Source organism: Centruroides sculpturatus, unplaced genomic scaffold (assembly GCF_000671375.1).
Source record: "Centruroides sculpturatus isolate CEXI.00-Female unplaced genomic scaffold, Cexi_2.0 scaffold324, whole genome shotgun sequence".
Lineage (NCBI taxonomy): Eukaryota > Metazoa > Arthropoda > Arachnida > Scorpiones > Buthidae > Centruroides > Centruroides sculpturatus.
Window position 1 is genome coordinate 403,571 of NW_019384466.1, and position 21,926 is coordinate 425,496.

A 21,926-nucleotide genomic window follows, 5' to 3' on the forward strand; every position below is an offset into this window, starting at 1 on the left:
TTATAACAAACAAACATACATTCTCATTCATAGATATAGATAAAAAGAGATATTTTTAATGATAGCTTTATGCTTCTACCATAAACAAGCATAAATCTTGCATGTTTATGAGCAGCAGCAATATGTCAAACAATAATCTTGTTTTTTTGGTACATACATCACAATTATATAGACTAAATTATTATTTAAACACTGCTTGTATATTGAAAAATATTATTACTGATTGATTTAATTTTTCCCACTATTTTTATAATCATTCAACATGATGTGCTTAAAAATACTGCAATTTCTTCTTGATATATAAATTATCTCTTATATAGAATTACAATATCTTGTTTTTCAAATAGAATGTTAAAGTTCTAGAAAAGGAAAATGATCCAGACTTGTTTACTAAGATGATAACTGGTAATAAATCATGGTGTTGTGGTTTTGATCCGGAAACTAAACGTCAATCCAGCCAGCGGAAAACATCAGGATCTCCTCGTCCCAAAAAAGCAAGTTGAATGTGAAAACCATGTTAATCTGTTTTTTTGATGTGAAAGGAATTGTTCATTCTAAAATTCTTCCATCCAGACCAGACATTCAATTGACATTGTTATCTGGAAGTCCTCAAAAGACTGAGAAGGAAGAGAAAGAAGAGAGTTGTGGCGAATGGGGGATTAGTTTTTCCATCACGACAATGTACCCACTCAGCATGGCACTCTCTGTGCACCAGTTTTTGACAAGAAATGGAACAACCCGCCTCCTCAACCCCATTCACCTGATCTCGCACCTCACATTTTTTTTTGTTCCCCAGGATGAAGAAAGAACTCAAAGGGACGCGATTTCAGACAGTAGAAGAGCTGAAAACAAAAACGACAAAGGTGCTAAAAGGCATTTTGGAACAGGAATTTTCTAGGTGTTTTGAACAACAGAAAAAAGTTTGGACAAGTGTATTGAGGCTAACAGAGAATATTTTGAAGGAGATTAAAATATGAAGTTGTTAACACATACACACTTTGATTTGATAAAATATATGATAAAATTTTTATATAAAGGAGACTCATCTTTGAAACTAAAAGAAATATCAAAAACAAAATATGTACTGTACATACTTTATTGTTTTTTCTTGTTGGCTTTTATTTACTTTATTGTAGACACATACATGCTTTTCTATTAATTTGACATTTTTGATGGCCAATTAGGTCACAGCATGGCCATATGTCAGATTACTGAAACTGCATTCTATTCTGTTTTATTAAACAAATTCTCTCCAATAAATTTCTTGTTAATTCAATTATTCAATCATAAATTTATAAATAATAAGTATCACTTATTACTCACCTTCATGAACATTAAGGTAAGCACCTACACCATGTCCTGAACACAATGTTTTCTTCGTCATCACTAAGCACTATTAACTGAGGGTGTTTTCTTTTTGGCAAGATAGCCTTATCCTCTAAGCATTTTTCTGCATTATCTTCAGATCCATGCTCTACCTTTTACAAAAAATATGTTATTTTAGATTGCTTGCTTTTAGTTAAAAGATCTTTATAAATTTCCTTATATGGTGCTAAGCACTAATGATGAATAAAGCAAGTATGGAATAAGGGAAAACATCTGACAACACAAAATCAGAAGCATAGAGATCTGGCAACACTGAAACAAGTATCGAGAAGGATTACATGTATCGACAGAAGGCAAAAAAGAAAATTTACATAAGTTCTAATAGTTCATAAAAATAATAATTTTTGTGAACTATTAGTACTTAAGTATGTGAAAATCTATTACATTTCATGTTGTACGAGGGTTTTACCCAATTCTCGAACTGTGTTAGAGTGAATCTGTGCTATAAAAGCACCAAGTTATACGGGAGTTACCTGTATTCTATATTAATAACTAATAATTACAATTACCAGCAGAAAGTATCATTCCCTCTTGCAATCCAGGATCATCTGGATTGTTTTTCCAACTTATTCCAACAGGACCTAAAATATAGAAATATGTTTTCAAATTTTATAAACATATTATATATAATCTTTTAATTGTTATTAATTACCTATATTCAGTTAATGACTATTTTTTTTTCTAAACTTTATCTCATCTTTCAGAAGTTTTATTTTTTTTTAACACACGTGTTAACCGTAATATTTAATTTTCTAAAGTGAGTATCCTTGGAATATGTTACTTATGATGCCACCTAAATTATCATGAATAATAAAGCTCTAAAAAAGCAATTCCTATTAGATGCATATTATATCATATCATTGATTATTCTTTCCAACACTTTTTTTGAGAATAATTTTTCAATTGTGAAAAAATTTTTTTAGTTTTTTAAAGCACTGAAAATTTTACATTTGAAATAAATTATTATAATCCTATTTTCTTTTTTTTATTTAACTTTTATTAATTTATGAACTACTAATAGATAAACCCGAGTGAAGCCAGGCTTATAAAGTACTCCTTGCAGCAATTGTTACACCCGGCATTATTAATTGTAAATTTCAAAAATGTATGTGGTAAAATGGGTTTTAAGAACATTATCAGAATGCCCATAAACTATATGTGAAGTATGACCTCATAAATATAGAAGTTTATAGATAAATTATTACAATTTGGTTTATTTGGTTATTATAACAAACAAACATACATTCTCATTCATAGATATAGATAAAAAAAGATATTTTTAATGATAGCTTTATGCTTCTACCATAAACAAGCATAAATCTTGCATGTTTATGAGCAGCAGCAATATGTCAAACAATAATCTTGTTTTTTTGGTACATACATCACAATTATATAGACTAAATTATTATTTAAACACTGCTTGTATATTGAAAAATATTATTACTGATTGATTTAATTTTTCCCACTATTTTTATAATCATTCAACATGATGTGCTTAAAAATACTGCAATTTCTTCTTGATATATAAATTATCTCTTATATAGAATTACAATATCTTGTTTTTCAAATAGAATGTTAAAGTTCTAGAAAAGGAAAATGATCCAGACTTGTTTACTAAGATGATAACTGGTAATAAATCATGGTGTTGTGGTTTTGATCCGGAAACTAAACGTCAATCCAGCCAGCGGAAAACATCAGGATCTCCTCGTCCCAAAAAAGCAAGTTGAATGTGAAAACCATGTTAATCTGTTTTTTTGATGTGAAAGGAATTGTTCATTCTAAAATTCTTCCATCCAGACCAGACATTCAATTGACATTGTTATCTGGAAGTCCTCAAAAGACTGAGAAGGAAGAGAAAGAAGAGAGTTGTGGCGAATGGGGGATTAGTTTTTCCATCACGACAATGTACCCACTCAGCATGGCACTCTCTGTGCACCAGTTTTTGACAAGAAATGGAACAACCCGCCTCCTCAACCCCATTCACCTGATCTCGCACCTCACATTTTTTTTTTGTTCCCCAGGATGAGGAAAGAACTCAAAGGGACGCGATTTCAGACAGTAGAAGAGCTGAAAACAAAAACGACAAAGGTGCTAAAAGGCATTTTGGAACAGGAATTTTCTAGGTGTTTTGAACAACAGAAAAAAGTTTGGACAAGTGTATTGAGGCTAACAGAGAATATTTTGAAGGAGATTAAAATATGAAGTTGTTAACACATACACACTTTGATTTGATAAAATATATGATAAAATTTTTATATAAAGGAGACTCATCTTTGAAACTAAAAGAAATATCAAAAACAAAATATGTACTGTACATACTTTATTGTTTTTTCTTGTTGGCTTTTATTTACTTTATTGTAGACACATACATGCTTTTCTATTAATTTGACATTTTTGATGGCCAATTAGGTCACAGCATGGCCATATGTCAGATTACTGAAACTGCATTCTATTCTGTTTTATTAAACAAATTCTCTCCAATAAATTTCTTGTTAATTCAATTATTCAATCATAAATTTATAAATAATAAGTATCACTTATTACTCACCTTCATGAACATTAAGGTAAGCACCTACACCATGTCCTGTACTATGAGAATAATCTAGACCAACTTCCCAAAGAAATCTACGAGCTAAGGTATCCAACATTTGCCCTGTAATAAACTTATATTTATGTTATATGTTGTGTATACTATAAAAAATTAAAACATATTAAATTTTTTCGAAATAAAAATAACTTAAAATTTAAAAACAAAAATAGAAGAACATTATATTAATGTATGATGTTAATTATTTGCTTATTTATCAAATTCATTAACAACTTTTACTCAGCTGAAAAAAAACAATGTTTAAATAATTTTTTAATTGTTATTGAATGTTTTCAAAAATAAATGTTAATATATTTAAAATTTAATTTAAATAAAATCATTAAACTGTTATTTAATAAATATCAAATTTTATTGATATATTAGCAGATATGCTCATTGCTGCCCAGGCAAAAAATAAGAACAAGAAACATTAAATAAAAACCATATTAAGAGTTTGGTTATTTTAGCCTACCACTGTCTTGTTTATTGTGAAGTGTTAAGTAAATTATAATTAAGCAATAATAAAATGTAACAAAACAAAATGAAATTGACATAATTCTACTTTGAACAGGGAAAAACAAATGAGTCTTTTTACATTCTTATAACAAAAATTAAGTGAACAGTCAACAAATGGACCAAAGGTTAACACTTGGCATCCTGGAAAATCCCAAGTACATGTTTGTGCTTTCTAAGAATGTAATACTTGGATGATAGAGAATGGTGCAATCTCATTGGTCAGGTAAATAGGAATTGATGTGTTTCAACAGAAAATAATCATTGGCTTCTTTCTGCCCGAATAAGCAGATAATTCAAAACAATTTTTTATAATGTTAACTCTAATATACCATTCACAATCAAATACAAACTAGTAATTGTCCAACCAATCAAAATTCACAAAAAATGGCCAAACATATAAACTTGGCACTTTTTTTTATGCTCTCTAGCAACTTTATATTAAGTAATTTTCCTATTGGAATACCACCATACCATACTGTTGGTCAGATAGAAAGGGGAGACCTGTTGCTGATGGTGAGGTTGAAGTTATCTCAACCAAAAGTAGTAATTGAACTCCTTGTGGATGAGAGGATGTCCCCCAAAAAGTTTCATTGCATTTGCTCAAAATTTATAAAGAACAAACTAACTTACAAACTTTCTTCCTTACATATTACATTTATAAAAAAAATTTAATATGAAAATGATACAAATTTAATAAAATTTCCAGTTTCAACAGTTTACATTAATTGAGAGATTTTACAAAACAGATGTTAATTTCATTTCAAATGAAATGTTATAGATAATTATGATTAAAAAAATGTCTTTACTAGGGTGTTTTGCTGCAGCTTGCTCTTTCCTTATTATTCATAATAAAAATTTAATGATTCATCAACTTCCAGTACTAACAACTCTATTTTTTTTCTTGTAATGGAAAAGCATCATAATAATTTTAAGCCAAGAATTTTATATACATATATAAAATAGACTAGGAATTTTTAAACCTTTCGTTAATCTTGGAAACACAGCAGATACCACAGCAATATGACCTTTCACTACTCTAGTGAAACATTCCTGTAAAAAAACAATGTTTAAATTAATTTAATAACTTATTTACATATATTGAAAATTTAAATAATAAGAATTTATAACAACAACTATATTAACTAATAAATATTTAATATTAATAGTATTTATAATGTATTTTATGCAATTATTTTTTATTACATGTAAATTAAGTGTTAAGATGTATATGATCCCATCAGAACAAACCAACAAATATAGAAACACTAAAATATTAAGATATCCAAATATTTTACACAAGATTTTGAGTCATTTTGTCTTCAATTAGATCACATTCAAATAATTCAACTAATTAAAATAAAAAAAACACTTTTTCAAAAATATTCTAATGGCATTATTTGAACATTTCAAGCATAGAATGTCACTGAAAATTTTAAACTATAAAATAAGTATATTATGCAATAATCTGTTAAAATAAAAATAATGACTTATAATATATATTTATACAGGGTATCTCAGAATAAATTTACAATTTTGAAAATGAATAAAATGTCAACCACAGAGTACTATTAGAGGGTGATGAGTGCATTAAGTTAAAGAAGAGATGCAGATTTGTTAGTCACAATACTGCAGTGGTCAAGTGAACACCATGCATTTATAATAGCGGCATATTTCAAGGCCAAAAATTCTTACACAGTTGCTAGACATCAGTTTTGTGCTCAGTTTAATATCTGCTGTTTGAGTGATGCACCAACTGTCAAATCTTATTCTTTTGTAAGTGAAAAGGTTTAGGATGACATCCTCAGCTAAATACAGTCAAACTCTTATAATTGAGCATTAGGGAACTGGCAAGATTTCCTTGTTATATCCATGAAGAGCAGTGATATAACCAGGGTATAAATGGTCAGCTGCTTTGGGTGCAAACACTTAGGGGACACCCAATGGATGGCAAAATTTGTAGCTAGGCCACTGATAATGAAATCTATTTTTTAATTTTTAATTCTAAATAAATCGTTTAAAAAATTTAATTACATTATACTATATTTTTATTAATAGTAATTACATTGTAGTTTATATATATAAATATTAAACAATTTATTATTTTTTTTAAATTAAAGATAATACTAATTAATAATATACCCAATTTCAGTTCGTCCCTTTATCTACAAATCTTAAAATTGATGTTTGCTTTATTTTTTCATAATGTCAATATTGTTGAAGATGACAAAGAAAACTTTCTACACACTTTGATGGTTTTAGCACCATGTAGTAACTCAAGAATAATTTCTACTTTTTCGTAAACCAAAATACATTCTTTTCTTTATAGAAATCTTTCTCATAGAAAGGTTTGTTTCTAACTAGATTATACAGTAATTTTACATTCAGTGATAATCAGGTAAATTGGCAGAGTGAAGCTGGAGTAATCAGAGTAGAGTTGGAAGCTTTCTTTTTGGAGACAGTCTCCCTCTTTAAGAGATGGTCTCCAAAAAGAAAGTTAAGTAATAAAAAGATCTGTAATACATGCAGGTCACAAAACTAATTATCCAGTGGTCATAAAACTATCAATAAATACAGTAACCCTTTCAGTTTTATCTATTTCAAGAATTCAGTATCGCATTTCTTATTATTCGAACAATTAAGAGTGTTTATGTGTTTGCATAGCTACCGAAAATTTGCTTCGTATATCCATGAAGTATATCCATATCTCATTATATCCATGAAAAAATATACAGAAATATGCATAAATTAAAATTGTTATGTCATTTTGCTTGTTATATCTGTGCTCATTATAACCAAGTTTGACTGTACTCTAAGACCAAGTTGAAGGAGAACTTCAAGTGATGAAAATATGGATGTTGTGTAGGTGGCTGTTCCGCAAAAACAAAGGCACTCTGTGCACAAATATGCAGCTGCTCTTCATCAGATTATGAAGTTAAACCTATGCTTCCATCCATATAACTTAAGATCCAAAACTGTACAAGAAATAATGGATTCAGATTATGAAAGTGCAAATCTTACTGCAGAAAATGCTGAAAGATTTTGTTTTCAATAATGGCTCAAGCAATGTTTTTGGAGTAATGAGACCCACTTCCACCTAAAACAGATACGTTAACAAACAAAACTGTCATTACTGGTCTCAATGAAACTCTAATAACAATCATCAGAGACCATCCTGAAGTGACAGTTTGGTGTGAAATGTCTATGGTGGGAATTATTGGTTCATATTTCTTTGAGAACAGCTGAGGTTGCCCACTTACTGTCAACAATACAAATTCTGAAATGATAAGAAATTTTTTCATTCCAAAGCTTCATAAGAATTCTGCCTAAGATGCAAATACCTGGTTTCAGCAGGATGGAGCAATGACACATATTTCAAGAGCCTCAATGAGCATTGTTTGAAAAAATTTTTGGGTAAAGTTATCCCAAACTTTGGCAAACATTCCTACTTCCAATGTCACCTGACCTTACCCCTATTGAATATTTCTTGTAGGACTATCTCAAGAGCAAAGTGTACATAGACCTCCTGAACAATATTCAATAGTTAAAATATTAGAGCCAAAATAAACAATATTGCAATGAAAACTTTTCAATAATTGGAAACAATTAGGAATATGAAGGGTAGATTAGAGGAGTGCTGTTGCCAAGACAGATGACATCTTAAAGATGTAATTTTTAAAACATAAAATTGGCATATATTTATTAAAATATTTTGTAATCGTTTGTTGAAAATTATTTTATTGTCTCTAAATAGTTGTCAGACTTGCAAACTTTTCTTATGATTTTTGACAGTTTCTATTCAAAATGAATTTTTTGGATTAAATTAATTTCTTATTTTGTACAAATTGTAAGTATTACATTATAGAAGTCTTAATTGAAAATCCATAACAAGAAAGACATAATTGTGAAGAGAGAAAGAACATAATTTATATGATGAAATGAAACTAAAGTTCAGATATTACTAGAAATGAAGTTCCAGAGTAGAAGGTAGATTAATTTGAAGTAAATATGGCTAATGAGAATTTAGAATTACAATAACATCTTGTGTATCTGCAAAGTGATTCAGCACTTCAGTCGATGTTCAGGAACAATTGACACAATTTCTGGATTAGTGTGGAAATTGAAAAATTTATTCAACTTCGGGACAAGGCAAAAAATTTTTGTAACTTCAGAGTTTCTATTTAGTTGAATCAGATTTTAGTAGAATCACTTATCTGATATCAAAAGTTCAAAACAGATTGATGGGTGATCTTCTCTGTTCTTAATAGCCAAAGAGTTATGTTTAACCCTTTGGCTATTGGGATTTTCATTAGATGGTATATTGTGGCTATTACACTGCATATATAATATTACTTCATATCCTCCAATATTTATTTTTTTTTTAAACATGAATGAAATAGAAGGGGAATTAATCTTACACNGTAACTTCTCCTTGAGACACCTCTTCATTTAACCAAGCAAAAAATTCACACATTGCAACACCATCTTTTATCTATTATAAAAGTAAATTCTATTTTAGAAAGTTTAACAAATAATTTATTGTACAGTACATTATTGTAAAGATAATGTTTGTTAAATTAATAATAGTACTTAATATACAATGATAATATTGGAATAGCCTAAAATAATAAAATTTTTAAATGAATAGTAATAAAAAGCACACACAATATTAAATGGTAGAAATTATCATAAAAACACAAATTTAAACTTTTAGAGATCCTTGGAACAACAACAGAATTATGAAAAGTCTATAGGATCCCTTTACATCAGCAAGTGCCCATAGCTAATGCTTTAAAGTGCAGAATTTCAAAATCTATGAAATATAATACACTATAGGAAATCTAAACAAAGCTGGCAGTTTTCTGACTAGATATAAATTGTGATGCAGTTTGAGACTAGCAGAATTCTTTAAAGCAAGAGTTTTGTAAAAAGCTTTTTCTATATGTAACTATTAATATTCTAAATTGGATTACTAACCAACCAATCTACTTTTAATCTCAATAGTGTGTTAAATGCTAACCTGTATGTATAAAAATAATTTTATGGCCTACATTGTATTATTTCTATGAAAATTCTTTTGAATTATTTGTATTATCTAATTATTTTCTTAATATTAATAGTTTATTGTATGAGATAATTTGGATCCACAGAATGCTTAAATTTTGACTTTTTAAGTTCTTAGCTGAAAAGTCTAGTTAGTTTATGCTAAAGTCCCATTACATATTACACTATGTGGGTTGATCAAAAGCTGGGCTGTTCCTATTGTTTGGCAATAATGCAAAGTACATGCATTTTAAGTGGATTGTGTAAAATTTGTTCCTCTCAGTCATACATTGAATTCATATTTTTACTGACTTTTTGAGATAATTGTGTGAAGATGTTTATCACAAAAGACTAGAACTGTGATGTCACCAAACCTGACTTCTTCACACTGCTTCTGCACACAGCCTTCAAAATGTAAGTGTTTTTGGAGAAAAAGAAGTTACAATGGGCTAAATCCCTTACTGGATTTAGCCCATTACAACTTCTTTTTGTTCTCCATTATGAAATTGAAGCTCAAGGAGTAGTGTTTCAATGTGGTTGAAGAGATCCAAATCACAGTCCAAATCACAACAGGTGCTTCAGAATTTTCAAAACAATGGCTTTCAAGGATTGTTTGAGACAGCAGAGCAGTGGGATTGCTGTATAAATTATGGAAAGACTACTTTAAAAGAGATGGAGATCAGATTTAAATTAGTTAAGTATTTAAATCTTTATAAACCAAATGTGATTCTTTTTTGATCATATCTCAATTCTGACCCATCATCAGAAAACAATTTGCCATCACCGATCTGGAGCATTATAAATAAGAAGAAGAATCCTTCCTTGGATTAATTGTTGAATTGATAAAACAAACTAGATTGTATGAACTGGATTTGGTATGCCAACTGAATAAGTGGCACTATAAACACTCCAAGAAACTGCAGCAAGAACCTGTAAAATGAAAGTGCATGACTCTATTGTTAAAGGAAAAGTATGATGTACAGGAACAAACACTTCTAATAATTTGAGGTGGAGAGCACACATTAAAAATTGCAGCCCCAATAATTGCTCGTTTCACTTCGATCTTTTTTCAGTAGACTTAAACAAAACTTTTGACATGACAAAACCTGTGAAATACTGTTTAAACATTGTGATCAAATGTGTTATTCAAAATTATTCGTTAAAAAATTATTCAAAAATGATTCCTATTGCTAGCAAAGGGAGAACCAGATGTTCAGTCTCCAATTTGAACAAAACTTGGTGAGGACGTAGCTCTAAACACAAACAACTCCTTGACCAAATAATAGGACCCATTTTTCAAGCATTTCCAACACTTGGGCCTCTTAATGTTTAGCTTATAAGTCTTTGGAAGTTTCATATCCAAGAGTGATGATCCTGAGTGAATAAATCTACAGAGAAAACTCTTGTTTTCGCTAAACAGGAAATGACGTCAAAATTTAAAATTTCTTGTTTTATAAGGTTCACATCAAAGGACAATTATGCATTTATCTTAGTTTAGAATTAATAAGTTACATCATCATTGCCACTGAAAATAATTTTTATGTTATTGTACCATCATACAATATGTTTCACAATAACAAAAATTATTTTCAACTATACAAAAGAATTAACCACAAATATAAATTTCTTTACAAAGAAATTAAAATAATTAAATATAAAAAACAGAACCACCGTCTCAAAAGTTTAGATAATTTCCATTAAATAATAGTATAAATACTTGAAAGTTGTTTTTCCATTTGCAATTTTCATTAACATTTTCGATGTTATAAAATAACATCGAAAATGTTCTATTTGGCAGAGAGAGAATTTTTTTTAAAGCTCAAGTTTAAATTTAACTAGTTTCTTTCTATTGCCCCTTTCTATTCAGAAATAAGTAAAACAGCAAAACCATATTTGGGACAAGACTGTCTCGGAGATGGAATCACTTTGATGCTCAAGGCAGGTCTTGTTCCCATTCTCCTATCTTCTTTGATATCGCTGCTATTGGGCGCGATCGTTCAAACTTCACCGGCCACGACCACGAGATCATTCACAATGCATCTTCAATGAAATTAACCTATCTAATTTCAAAATTTCGCTCCGTTGTGTGTCGGCCCGGGTTGAGTTTTTGTCAATGCGTAATGAAAAGTTCCTGTTTTTGAAAAAAATAATCATGACTATTGTATCGTCCGAAATTATTTTTTTATTTTGCACAAACAATATACAGTTTAACCCAATTATAATGCCATCGAATGTAATGACAACCCTAATATAATGTCAAATTTTTATCGGTCCCACGATTTTACTATACTAGATACGTTAAAAAAACCCACTTGTAACGAAATAAAACTGTTTTAACGTCATATTTGAAGCACTCCCAAATTTACAAAATTAGATTACAAATTTTATTTAACATAGAAGAAACTACGTGTTCAGTCCTAAGGTCAGAGTTCACTTCTCAGAATGACTATGGGTGGTCAGAATGACTCTCCTACCTGACTTCAGTGGGGTAAGGTGGCTGTTTTGCCTGTTTGTAGAAGAGGGTTGCCATTCTGTATTTTATTTTGACTCAATTCTCAGTCCCCTGACTACCTACGAGTCTGGATTTTTTTTATGCGCAAATGATTTGGGCACCTAATACTCTGTGCCAAATATCAACTCTCGACATGTAATCCTTCATATCTATGCTGGTAAGAACATCGGGCAGTACGATTTTATAAACAAGACATAGTCTTGTCAATATTAAAATACTTCTTTATTCCATTAGTAACTTCTAGAATCATAACTCCCCACAAATTTTCAATTGGGTTTAGATCAGATGACAGTGCTGGTCATTTCATAACAGTAACATTTTTCTCTTTAAACAAACTTTTTGTAGACTGAGGTGTAAATTGAAACATTGTCCAGTTTAAATATCTAGGTCAGGTCCTCCAATTAATTCAGCATTAAAAAACATTATTTTCTAAAGTTGTTAGAATGCAGAAAACTACAAGACATACATTAAAAACACTAAACCAACACTTCCATAAAATCCAAATGCTCATCATAACAAAGTGATCCACTGTGAAGTTGATAACAACAAAATGATTTTGGTTCCTTTTTAACATTGTGTCAATGATAATTGCAGTTAGTGGAGCCATCCAAATTCCCTTTTTTCCATCACTAAAAGTGACAAAGTCATTTGTGCTTCCATGACATACTCTTTTGCTCATTCTAATCTTGTTTGATAATGTTCAGATGTTAGATGAGGTTTGAGTAAGCTTACATTTTTCTTAATACAATATTTGGACTTGCTTTTAACCTTCTGTGAACTGTATCCTTGGATAATTTTCATCCAGATAGTGATGCTGGATGAAAAGTTCCCCCTCTATAATAAGTTCATAAAATGCAGTTCATATTAAAATCGTTGCAATTTCTATAACCACATGCCCTTTAATTTTAATTGTCACATCATGCAATTTCTTCAATCATAAATTGTGTTTGCTTTGCCAACAGCAAAGACAATTTTTTCAAAAATTGCTGACTTGTTTTAATTTCATAAAAATATTTTTAGTATATCAGTTATAATCAGGGCTGTGGAGTCAGTCGTGGAGTTTTGGTATTTTAGCTGGAGTCGGAGTTGTCGAAAAATCCACTGACTGACTCCTTTTTACTTCCCAACTTTTTATGTATATAAAATGGAAAAGTATCGGAATTGTGTCAAATTTGATCCTCCAGGTTTTTTTGCAAATCTACATGTTTGAAGACCTCTTGAACCTCTCAAAAAGTCAATAAAAATTCAGAGGAAAATGTATGCGTACGTGTATGTGTTGGCGTCTAATTTGTTTAACTTCTTTATCAGAAAATAAAGAAGTTAAGTTTAAGAAATGAAATGTGGCATTGTGGCTTGCGTATAAAGGGGCATTAATACTATTAAATTTTGGTTCTTAATTAAAGGTCGACAGGGTGAAGACATAAAAGTGGTCATGTGTCATATCTCTTAAGAATATTTTACTTGTTATTAGCATTCAAAATTTAAAAAAATAAATAAAATTCATCTCTGCCTTCAAAGTAAACTTTTTGTCATTTTATAATAGTACAGTAAAACCCATTAAGATGTTCTCACCTAAGATGTTAGAACATAATTATATGGGGACACGATTTAGTTCAACCACTTTGACGCTTAAAAAATAACTCCTGTGTTAAACCATCTGACTCCAATTCCAACCACTCTGACCCAAGAAATTACACTGGACAACAATGATTTTGTTTCGGGCTCAAAATTAGCATATTCTTATGTATTTTCATCTGCTGAATTCAAAAATCACTATAAAAATGACCAATTAGCTGTTGCTTTGGAGCAGCGGTTCCCAACCAGTAGTCCACAAGAGCTAAAATATGGTCCGCAAAAGATTTAAAACTTTTATTTGAAAAATTTTAAATTATAATTTAAAATGATTGATTTAATCTAAATAATACAAAATATATGAGAAAGGTTTTATAGTATTGATAAAATTTGTAAAAAAATTTTTCATTACAAAATAGTGCATCTTCAATTATTTCAAATTTTCGTTGGCATTTTTCCTGTAAAATTCCTCAGATCATCATATAATAAAACCACTCTATTATAGAATATATATTTATGCAAACATTACAGCCCTCCTTGACTCGATCAATTATGCTGAGCACAAGTAAAAATATGTGGTGATCTAAAAGTCATCGCTGTACTCTTAGGAATGCAACTGGGGTACACTAAATACTGTTGCTTTTTATGTATGTGGGACAGTAAGGATAGGAAATCACATTACATTCAAGCGGACTGGCCTGCAAGAAATCTTGACTCTACCGAGAAAAATATCATTGCCAAGCCTCTTGTGGACCAAAAGATGTTCTTCTTCCACCCCTTCATATCAAGCTGGGTTTAATGAAAACTTTTGTCAAAGGTATGAACCAGAAAGGTTAGGCATTTAAGTACTTAAGAGACAAATTTCGTGGATTGAGTGATGCAAAGGTTAAGGAAGGTATTTTTGTTGGGCCACGAATTTGAAAACTTGTAAAGGATCCCATGTTTGACCAAGTTTTGAAGGGAAAAGAAAAGAAAGCCTGAAAAGCCTTAAAGGGAGTTATTCATGGATTCTTAGGCAACAAAAGAGAAGATAACTACACTCAGTTGGTGACAATACTTCTGAAAAAATATCATCAACTCGGTTGCAACATGCCCCTCAAAATCCATTTTCTCCATTCCCACCTAGACTTTTTCCCTCCTAGTTGTCCTAGTTGCAACATGTCCCTCAAAATCCATTTTCTCCATTCCCACCTAGACTTTTTCCCTCCTAGTTGTGGAGCTATCATTGATGAACATGGGGAAAGATTCCACCAGGATATTTCTGTATTGGAACAAAGATATCAGGACCATTGGAATGAAGCAATGCTTGCAGAGTACTGCTGGTCTGTGTGTAGGGATGCACCAGAACTCACTTACAAGAGGCAAGCCAAAAGAAAATGATCTCATAAAGTCACCGCATGATTCTCTCTACACTGAACCACCTGCCAGGTATTATTCTATTCATTTAGAACTCTTAAAATGTTACTGTAATTTTAAAAAAATTCAAAAGCTCTTTCAATGTTGTTAGCATATGAGATTAAAATGTATCGTTTTCTCTTATGCTGTTAAAAATCACCTATTATATACCACAGAAACTAGAGCTAATAAAAATTTTTCTTTGTCATATTCAATTTTCTCACCCCAAAATTAGTAAAATTTCACTCATAAAATAAAGGAAACATTCAAAAACATTTTTTTTGTTGTCCAGTATTATTAGGCTTCAAACAGAGTGAACAAAATCATGCCCCCCACACACAATCTAACATCCACACATATAGAAAAAAAACCTTGAATCTTTTGCATATCTAGAAATTTCAGGTGTCCCGAGTCCAAAAATGTAAAAATTTGGAAAGGGTCATTTTTTGACTGATGCTACACTTTCCCTCTGTTATATATAACATCCGGAAAAGTAAAAGTTATCGAATACATATTTATATATTTCTTAGAGCAGTCTTTTAGCTGTGGAATAAAAAGTTTCTACTTTCTATCTTTATTAGAACTCTATTTATTGAATCTTTTTTTCTGAGGTCATGTGATGACATCAGAATTTCCGGGTCTCTTTCGGTAACAAGTCCACCACTGGTTGGAGTCAGATGGTAAGGAAAAGTCGGAGTCGGTAGATTTTTATTCAACTCCACAGCCCTGGTTATAATGATTAAATTTTAAATAGTTTAAAAAATAAGAAATATCATCTTATCTAAACTTTTGAGACAGCATTTTTGATAGATAAATGTAATTACTTGGTTTTATAGCAATACTTTGACGTTCTTTCACTTTGTCTGAATGTACAACACAATCAAAACAATTTTACAAATATATCACCAATCTCTCTCTCTAGCTCAGAGATTGTAGGTCCAACAATCCACTTTGACTTTCATGCCAACAACTTTGTCCTTTGCACCAACAACTAGCACTACACCAAAGGAAAAATCCTGAGAGATCTGTTACAATCTCTCCCCCTGGTTCCAAAATTGTTTCGATAGGGAACCAATAATAATTTTCAAGGGTATATATACATAGAAATATTTGTGAGTTTTCTTAAAATTAATTCCCAGTTTCCATAATTTATGATATAAGATTTCACATGCAATGGATCGCTTGGCATCTGTATCCATGCATATACTACCCCTTAAGCAATTTACATTGATGCCAAGATGTGCCACTTTAGTAAGAGTTGAAGACTGATATATCTGAATACAATTAACATGTTTGATTCATTTTCTTCCTCCATTGGTAAACATTTTGGGCATTTCCTTCAAATATAACAAAGAATACAACCATAACTTAAGGGATTTTTATCCCTGTCAAAACTATAATAATTTTCTTTGGTATCTTTTTGATTAAAGGCAAATTATTTCAATAGTTACAAACACCCAAACTTTCCTTAGTTGTCCAAGATACCTGCCTGTTTTGCATTTTCTTTGGTAAGACTGCCCCTAGATTTTGCTTTCCTTCATTCCTTCTAATATCACCACCTACTTCTCCACTAATTCAGTTGGGGATACAATATTTGCCCATACATCGAAAAAATGTTCTTTACATTCTGAAGAGGTTCTTCTTTTAATTTGATCTGTTATGATGAGATCCCTCAGCTGCTTAAAGGTTTCCATTTTCAAACCAGAAATCCATCCTTTGAAATAGTTCTTTAACTCAAAGTAAAAACCTTCCCATATATTAGCGAGCTTGAGGCCAAAGTTTTAAATGCGAAAATGTGTACGTCGGACATTAAGCGCCGCTTTCCTGTAAGCCTAGAAGTTTGACAATGGTGTTTGGAATGTTGAGCATGATTCCACTGACTATCCAAACACCATTGTCAAACTGCTAGGCTTACAGGAAAGTGGCGCTGAATGTCCAATGTACATGCTTTTGCGTTTAGAACTTCGGCCTCAACCTCACTATTATTGGATATCTTTTGGTGCTTTAAAATAACTGTCTGAATTTATCAGGGCTCAATTTAAACCTTTTTAGTAATAATGATTTAACAAAATTGTAGTCTTGATTTTACCTCAAGTTCTCTAGCAATTAGGTTTGTTATATCAGTAGGTAATACTCCCAATAAATGTGTAACCCAAAACTTTCATTTGTTTCTCATTCAAAACCAAAAAAAAACTTATGTCATCATCAGAGTTAAATTTTGGGACTAAATCCTTTAAATCTAACTGTAGCTGATCATCATCTGCTAAATGCCAGCTTTATTAGACCATAATTCTAGCTCTAGTTTTAATTTTTCCAATTTGTATTTTCTACCATTTTCTATTTCTTCTGCTGCTCTTCTCTCATTAATAATGGTTGAAAAAAATTTTCTTATAAATTCATCATCATAATTTTTGCTATTCAATATTATATTTCTTAAATGTATAATTTTATACTCTGATTTTATAGTTTCTATCTTCAAATCTTCCTTTTTATCTTTCACCAAAAAAAACCATTCTTTGGTCATTAGGCTTAACAACACTAAACTATATCTGTTCAAATGTATCTTCCAAATACAAAGCATATTTTAAATAAGATGATCAGCATCAGCAGATAATATAACTTCAATATCATACAGCTCTTGGTCAGATCTTTGCGTCACACTCAACAACACATTAGAAGAGCAGAGGTCAAAATAAAACAGCTTACCACCATGTTGGTTCACTTTTCTTCTTCATTAATGACAATTCAGGCTGCAAGTTGGGCTCTAGTTTATAACACCACTTTATTATATTCTTTCACTTTGTCTGAACTTATAACACAATCGAAACAATTTTACAAATATCACCAATCTCTCCCTCAAGCCCAGAGATTGTAGGTCCAACAATCCACTTTGAATTTCATGCCAACTTTGTCCTTTGCACTAACAACAACTAGCATCCCACCACATTAAATCCTGAGAGATCCATTACAGTTTTATTTAATATCTAATTATTATTATTTATTTTGTATTTTCTAGCTTAAGTTTGATATTTTTTCATATCCTATACAATCAAAATGTTTAAATAAACTTTTATTCTAAAATTTCAGAAAAAAATAAAATTACCTAAACTTTTGAGACTGACCTTAAACATTTTTTCTTCTTAAAGAAATTATTTATAAATTGTTCAAAGTTCTTTTTATCCAGAGAATTAGCTCTAGATGAGGAACAAATTTTATTTAAAAATCTCTGTTTCACAAAGAATTTTTTTTAGAAGATAAAATAATTTGTTTTTTGCATACTAAAAATTATTTATTATATTACTAATTCTCACACAATATTCAATATCATCATAATTTACTTTCTGATATTTCAAAAATATTGATTTACTTAAACATATAATAAAAAATAAATGAGCAAGTTAAATATACATTTGTACTAAAAACATTCTACAAGATCAATATTCTTAAAATCAAGCAAAACATTTAAAAAATTTACATGAGCCTGACGCATGCATTCTATTTCCACTTCGTTTTTAATACATTTTGCAATAAGAACTGGACTTGAAAGTTCTATCCGACGAGCCTATAGAAGAAAATCCACAATGTAAAACAAACATGCCAGTTTTATTTGAGTTAAAATATATTGCTGCAAATATAAAATATAAAATTCAAATACTTTAATGTTTATCAGTAAATACTTTATAAAAATTTAATTATATTTCTATTCTAATAAAATTATTTATACAATTTGAAAAATCAATTTTGTTAAAAAAAATTAAATTCTAAATCTGAAAAAAAAAATCAAAATTTATGTAAGATAGTTACAAAGTAACTATCTTACATATATTTGTATGTTTTGTAAAGTAACTGCTCAAATGCGTGAAAGTTTTGAAAAATTTCCATTCTATTAATATCTTTAAATGTCTCTAAAACTGAATTCTTATTTATCAACTATATTAAGACAATGATATATTTTTCTATTACAGTGAAATATCGATATAATGAAATTGAGAAAACTATCAAAATATTTTCGTTATATTAAAATACCACCAAAAATGCAAGGATAAAAAAAATTTATTGATGGTTAAAAAAAAAAAAAAAAAAGCTTACATTTTGAAGAAAGAAAGGTTTTAAAAATGCAATTTATGTATTAGTATTTATATAAACTAAATTTCACATTTTCAGAATGTAAGTTATATTAAATTAGAATAAAAATTAATGTGTAATAAAAACAAATTATCAAACAATATCAAGAGTGAGTGAATGACAAATAAAAATATAGTAGTACCAATTAGTTGGAATCACGTCTCTTGTTATTGTTATTTCTGCTTGAAGCCATTATTTTCTGTTAAAAGAAGTCTGATTTTTGTGTGTTATTTCTTTAATGAAAGTTTTTCAATAAAATCCAGTTTTGTGACACAGCATTCCAGTAGGCTGTCAGGCACATCTTTTTGTTTAATTCTTTTTTGCACATTATATAACATTTTATTATTCTCTTCCAAAGAAACCTGCTTTCATTTTTTGTTCTTCCCTATTTTTAGTCATAAACTTAAAAAGAAATAAATTATAGAGTAATAGCATCAAAACAAAACCATAACTAAGGATTAAAATCAGTGCTGACAGTTGAACTAGACATTAAAATTAATGTTGCCAGACTTTGACATAATATTCATCATTTACTAATAATGAATGTTTTATGCATTTATAGATTTCATTATAATGAAACTATTCTTTTGTAACAGCCAGAACTTTTATTACATTAAGCTGAAATTTTCATTATAATTGTATTTGTTAAACTGAAACATTTTATATTAAGCTGAATAGGAAATTAGCAGGGGATTAAGATATATTTGTTATATCAAATATTTTGTTAAACTGGCATTCGTTATACTGGCATTTCACTGTATTATTTTTGTTTTGGGTTAATAAATTATTAATTAATCTAATTATGTAATATAGTAATTTAAGAATCAATTAACATTACATATTTGATAATTGCTTATAATCTTATAACTTAGTATCTTAGTATAACTTAATATGCTTATAACTTAGATCACATATATATGTAACAAAATTATTTGATATTATGATTTTCAAATACAGGTATCCTTCATACAACACAGTATTCCTACAATATGGTTCAAAAATTGGAAAAATCACCATATAAAATATCACAATTTTTAAATACAAATACCGCCATTCCGTACTTTTTTTCATTCAAGCAAGCATGCATGTTGTCTTATATTTGCCCATGGATTTTAAAATATTGAAATGGAGAGGCAAAAGCATTACAATCTATTCCACTGTCAAATAACACAGTTTCATGGCAAATCAATGACTTGGCCATGGATCTAAAAATGCAGTTAATTCAACAAGTAAAACAAAGTAAAATATTTAAATTGCAACTCAATGAATCAACCGCTATTTCATCACAGGCTCAGCTTATTTGTTACATGAGATATGCCATGGAAGGAAATAATAGAATAGTTAGTGTTTTGTAAAACAATCCCAACAACAGCTTCAGGCAAAGACATATCTGCTTACTTAACAAATTTATTTGTGCTGAAGGCTTGACTTAGATTGACTGTATAGGTTTATGCAACTAATAGTGCTGCAGCTATGGCAGGGAAGAATAGTGGCCTCATAACTCAAAGTGAAAGCCATAGCCTTGGCAGTAAAATGACCTGCTCATGGGACAGACAGGGTTAGAACCAAACATCCATCATTTTGTGCAATTCAAAACAAGCTCAAATTTCACATTGATGTTTACAGTTTGTGTAAACATAGAAAACTTTTTAAAAATTTACTTTATTATAACTTTATTCAGAAGGAATAAATTCTTAGATATACAATATGTGCAGATATTACCTATTTTATTTGTGCAAAGTGCTGTAGGTAGGAATTTGTATTTTTAGTAATGAATTGTATTTTTGCTTTATATTTTCAATCAAACTCTGCTGGTATCATTTAATTTGTAATAAAAATAAATAAATATTGAATACAGAGCAATAAACACTTACACATATGCTAGGGGGAGGCATACTGTAGAAAAGGTTCGGAACTGCTGAGTTATATGACCAGTAGCATAAAGATGATTTGCCTGTTCCTATCCCATCTAAACATTATGTCCTAGAGCTTGATGAAGATACAGAGTGACTACCCAAAACTGCAGTGTCTTAATACAGCAAGATCCTGATTATACATCAGAATCAACTTCATCCAGTATACTAATATAAAATTTCTTTAAATGAACTGAGTGATTACATTTGTAATCTGGAGTTACCAAAAAACAATACTGAACTTCTTATTTCTAGGATTCAACAATGGAATCTTCTGGAGGTAAACAAGAAAGTATTTGTATATAGAAAGTGACAAAAAGACAATTCCATTTTTCTGAATGGATAACAACCTTATTTACTGTATTGATGTAAATGATCTGATGAAATCTTTAAAAATAGAGCATAATTCAAAAAACTGGAGACTTGTAAGGAACCAAGTCCGAACGTTATTTTTATTTACTTTTATTTTGCTTATTATTCTATTTTTGTTTGGGGCTTATGTTTTGTTAGGACAAAGGTTTCCTCACCATTCACCTTAGTAACTTAAAAATAGAAGAAAAACCAACTCACCGACAAAAGAAAAGCGCTGTAGAAAAAACTCGCGCACACTTGCGCTTCCCGAGCGGAAAAAAGTAAGCCCGCACCGAGAAAAGGGGGGGAGACCCCACAAGCACGAATTAGGGACTCGCTAAACCTTAAAGAATAAAAACGTCCCGAAAATTGTGAAAAAGAATAATGTAAAAGGTTAACGAGTAATTGTCGTAAGTAGGCTGCCAGAGAAACGAAAAAAGTTTATTGTTAGCGTTAAGTATGCAAATGAGGAGAGTGATCTCATTCAGAATTGTGACATCACCTCACCAACAATCAATCACGTGACCAT

The 21,926-nt window shown here is 30.0% G+C and overlaps 1 protein-coding gene and 1 pseudogene across 1 annotated transcript; both read right to left on the minus strand.

Moving 5' to 3' along the window:
- Positions 1 to 1,476: 1,476 nt before the first annotated feature.
- On the minus strand, positions 1,477 to 7,858 carry LOC111621057 (xaa-Pro aminopeptidase ApepP-like). Its single transcript, XM_023363111.1, has 5 exons — positions 7,828 to 7,858; positions 7,621 to 7,763; positions 5,470 to 5,539; positions 3,935 to 4,039; positions 1,477 to 1,967 (listed from the first exon to the last, which is right to left on the minus strand). The coding sequence occupies exons 1-5, from the start codon at positions 7,856 to 7,858 to the stop codon at positions 1,879 to 1,881; spliced, it is 438 nt and encodes a 145-aa protein (XP_023218879.1). The 3' UTR covers positions 1,477 to 1,878.
- A 7,805-nt stretch (positions 7,859 to 15,663) lies between these two features.
- Positions 15,664 to 17,532, minus strand: LOC111621058 (annotated as a pseudogene).
- Positions 17,533 to 21,926: the final 4,394 nt, after the last annotated feature.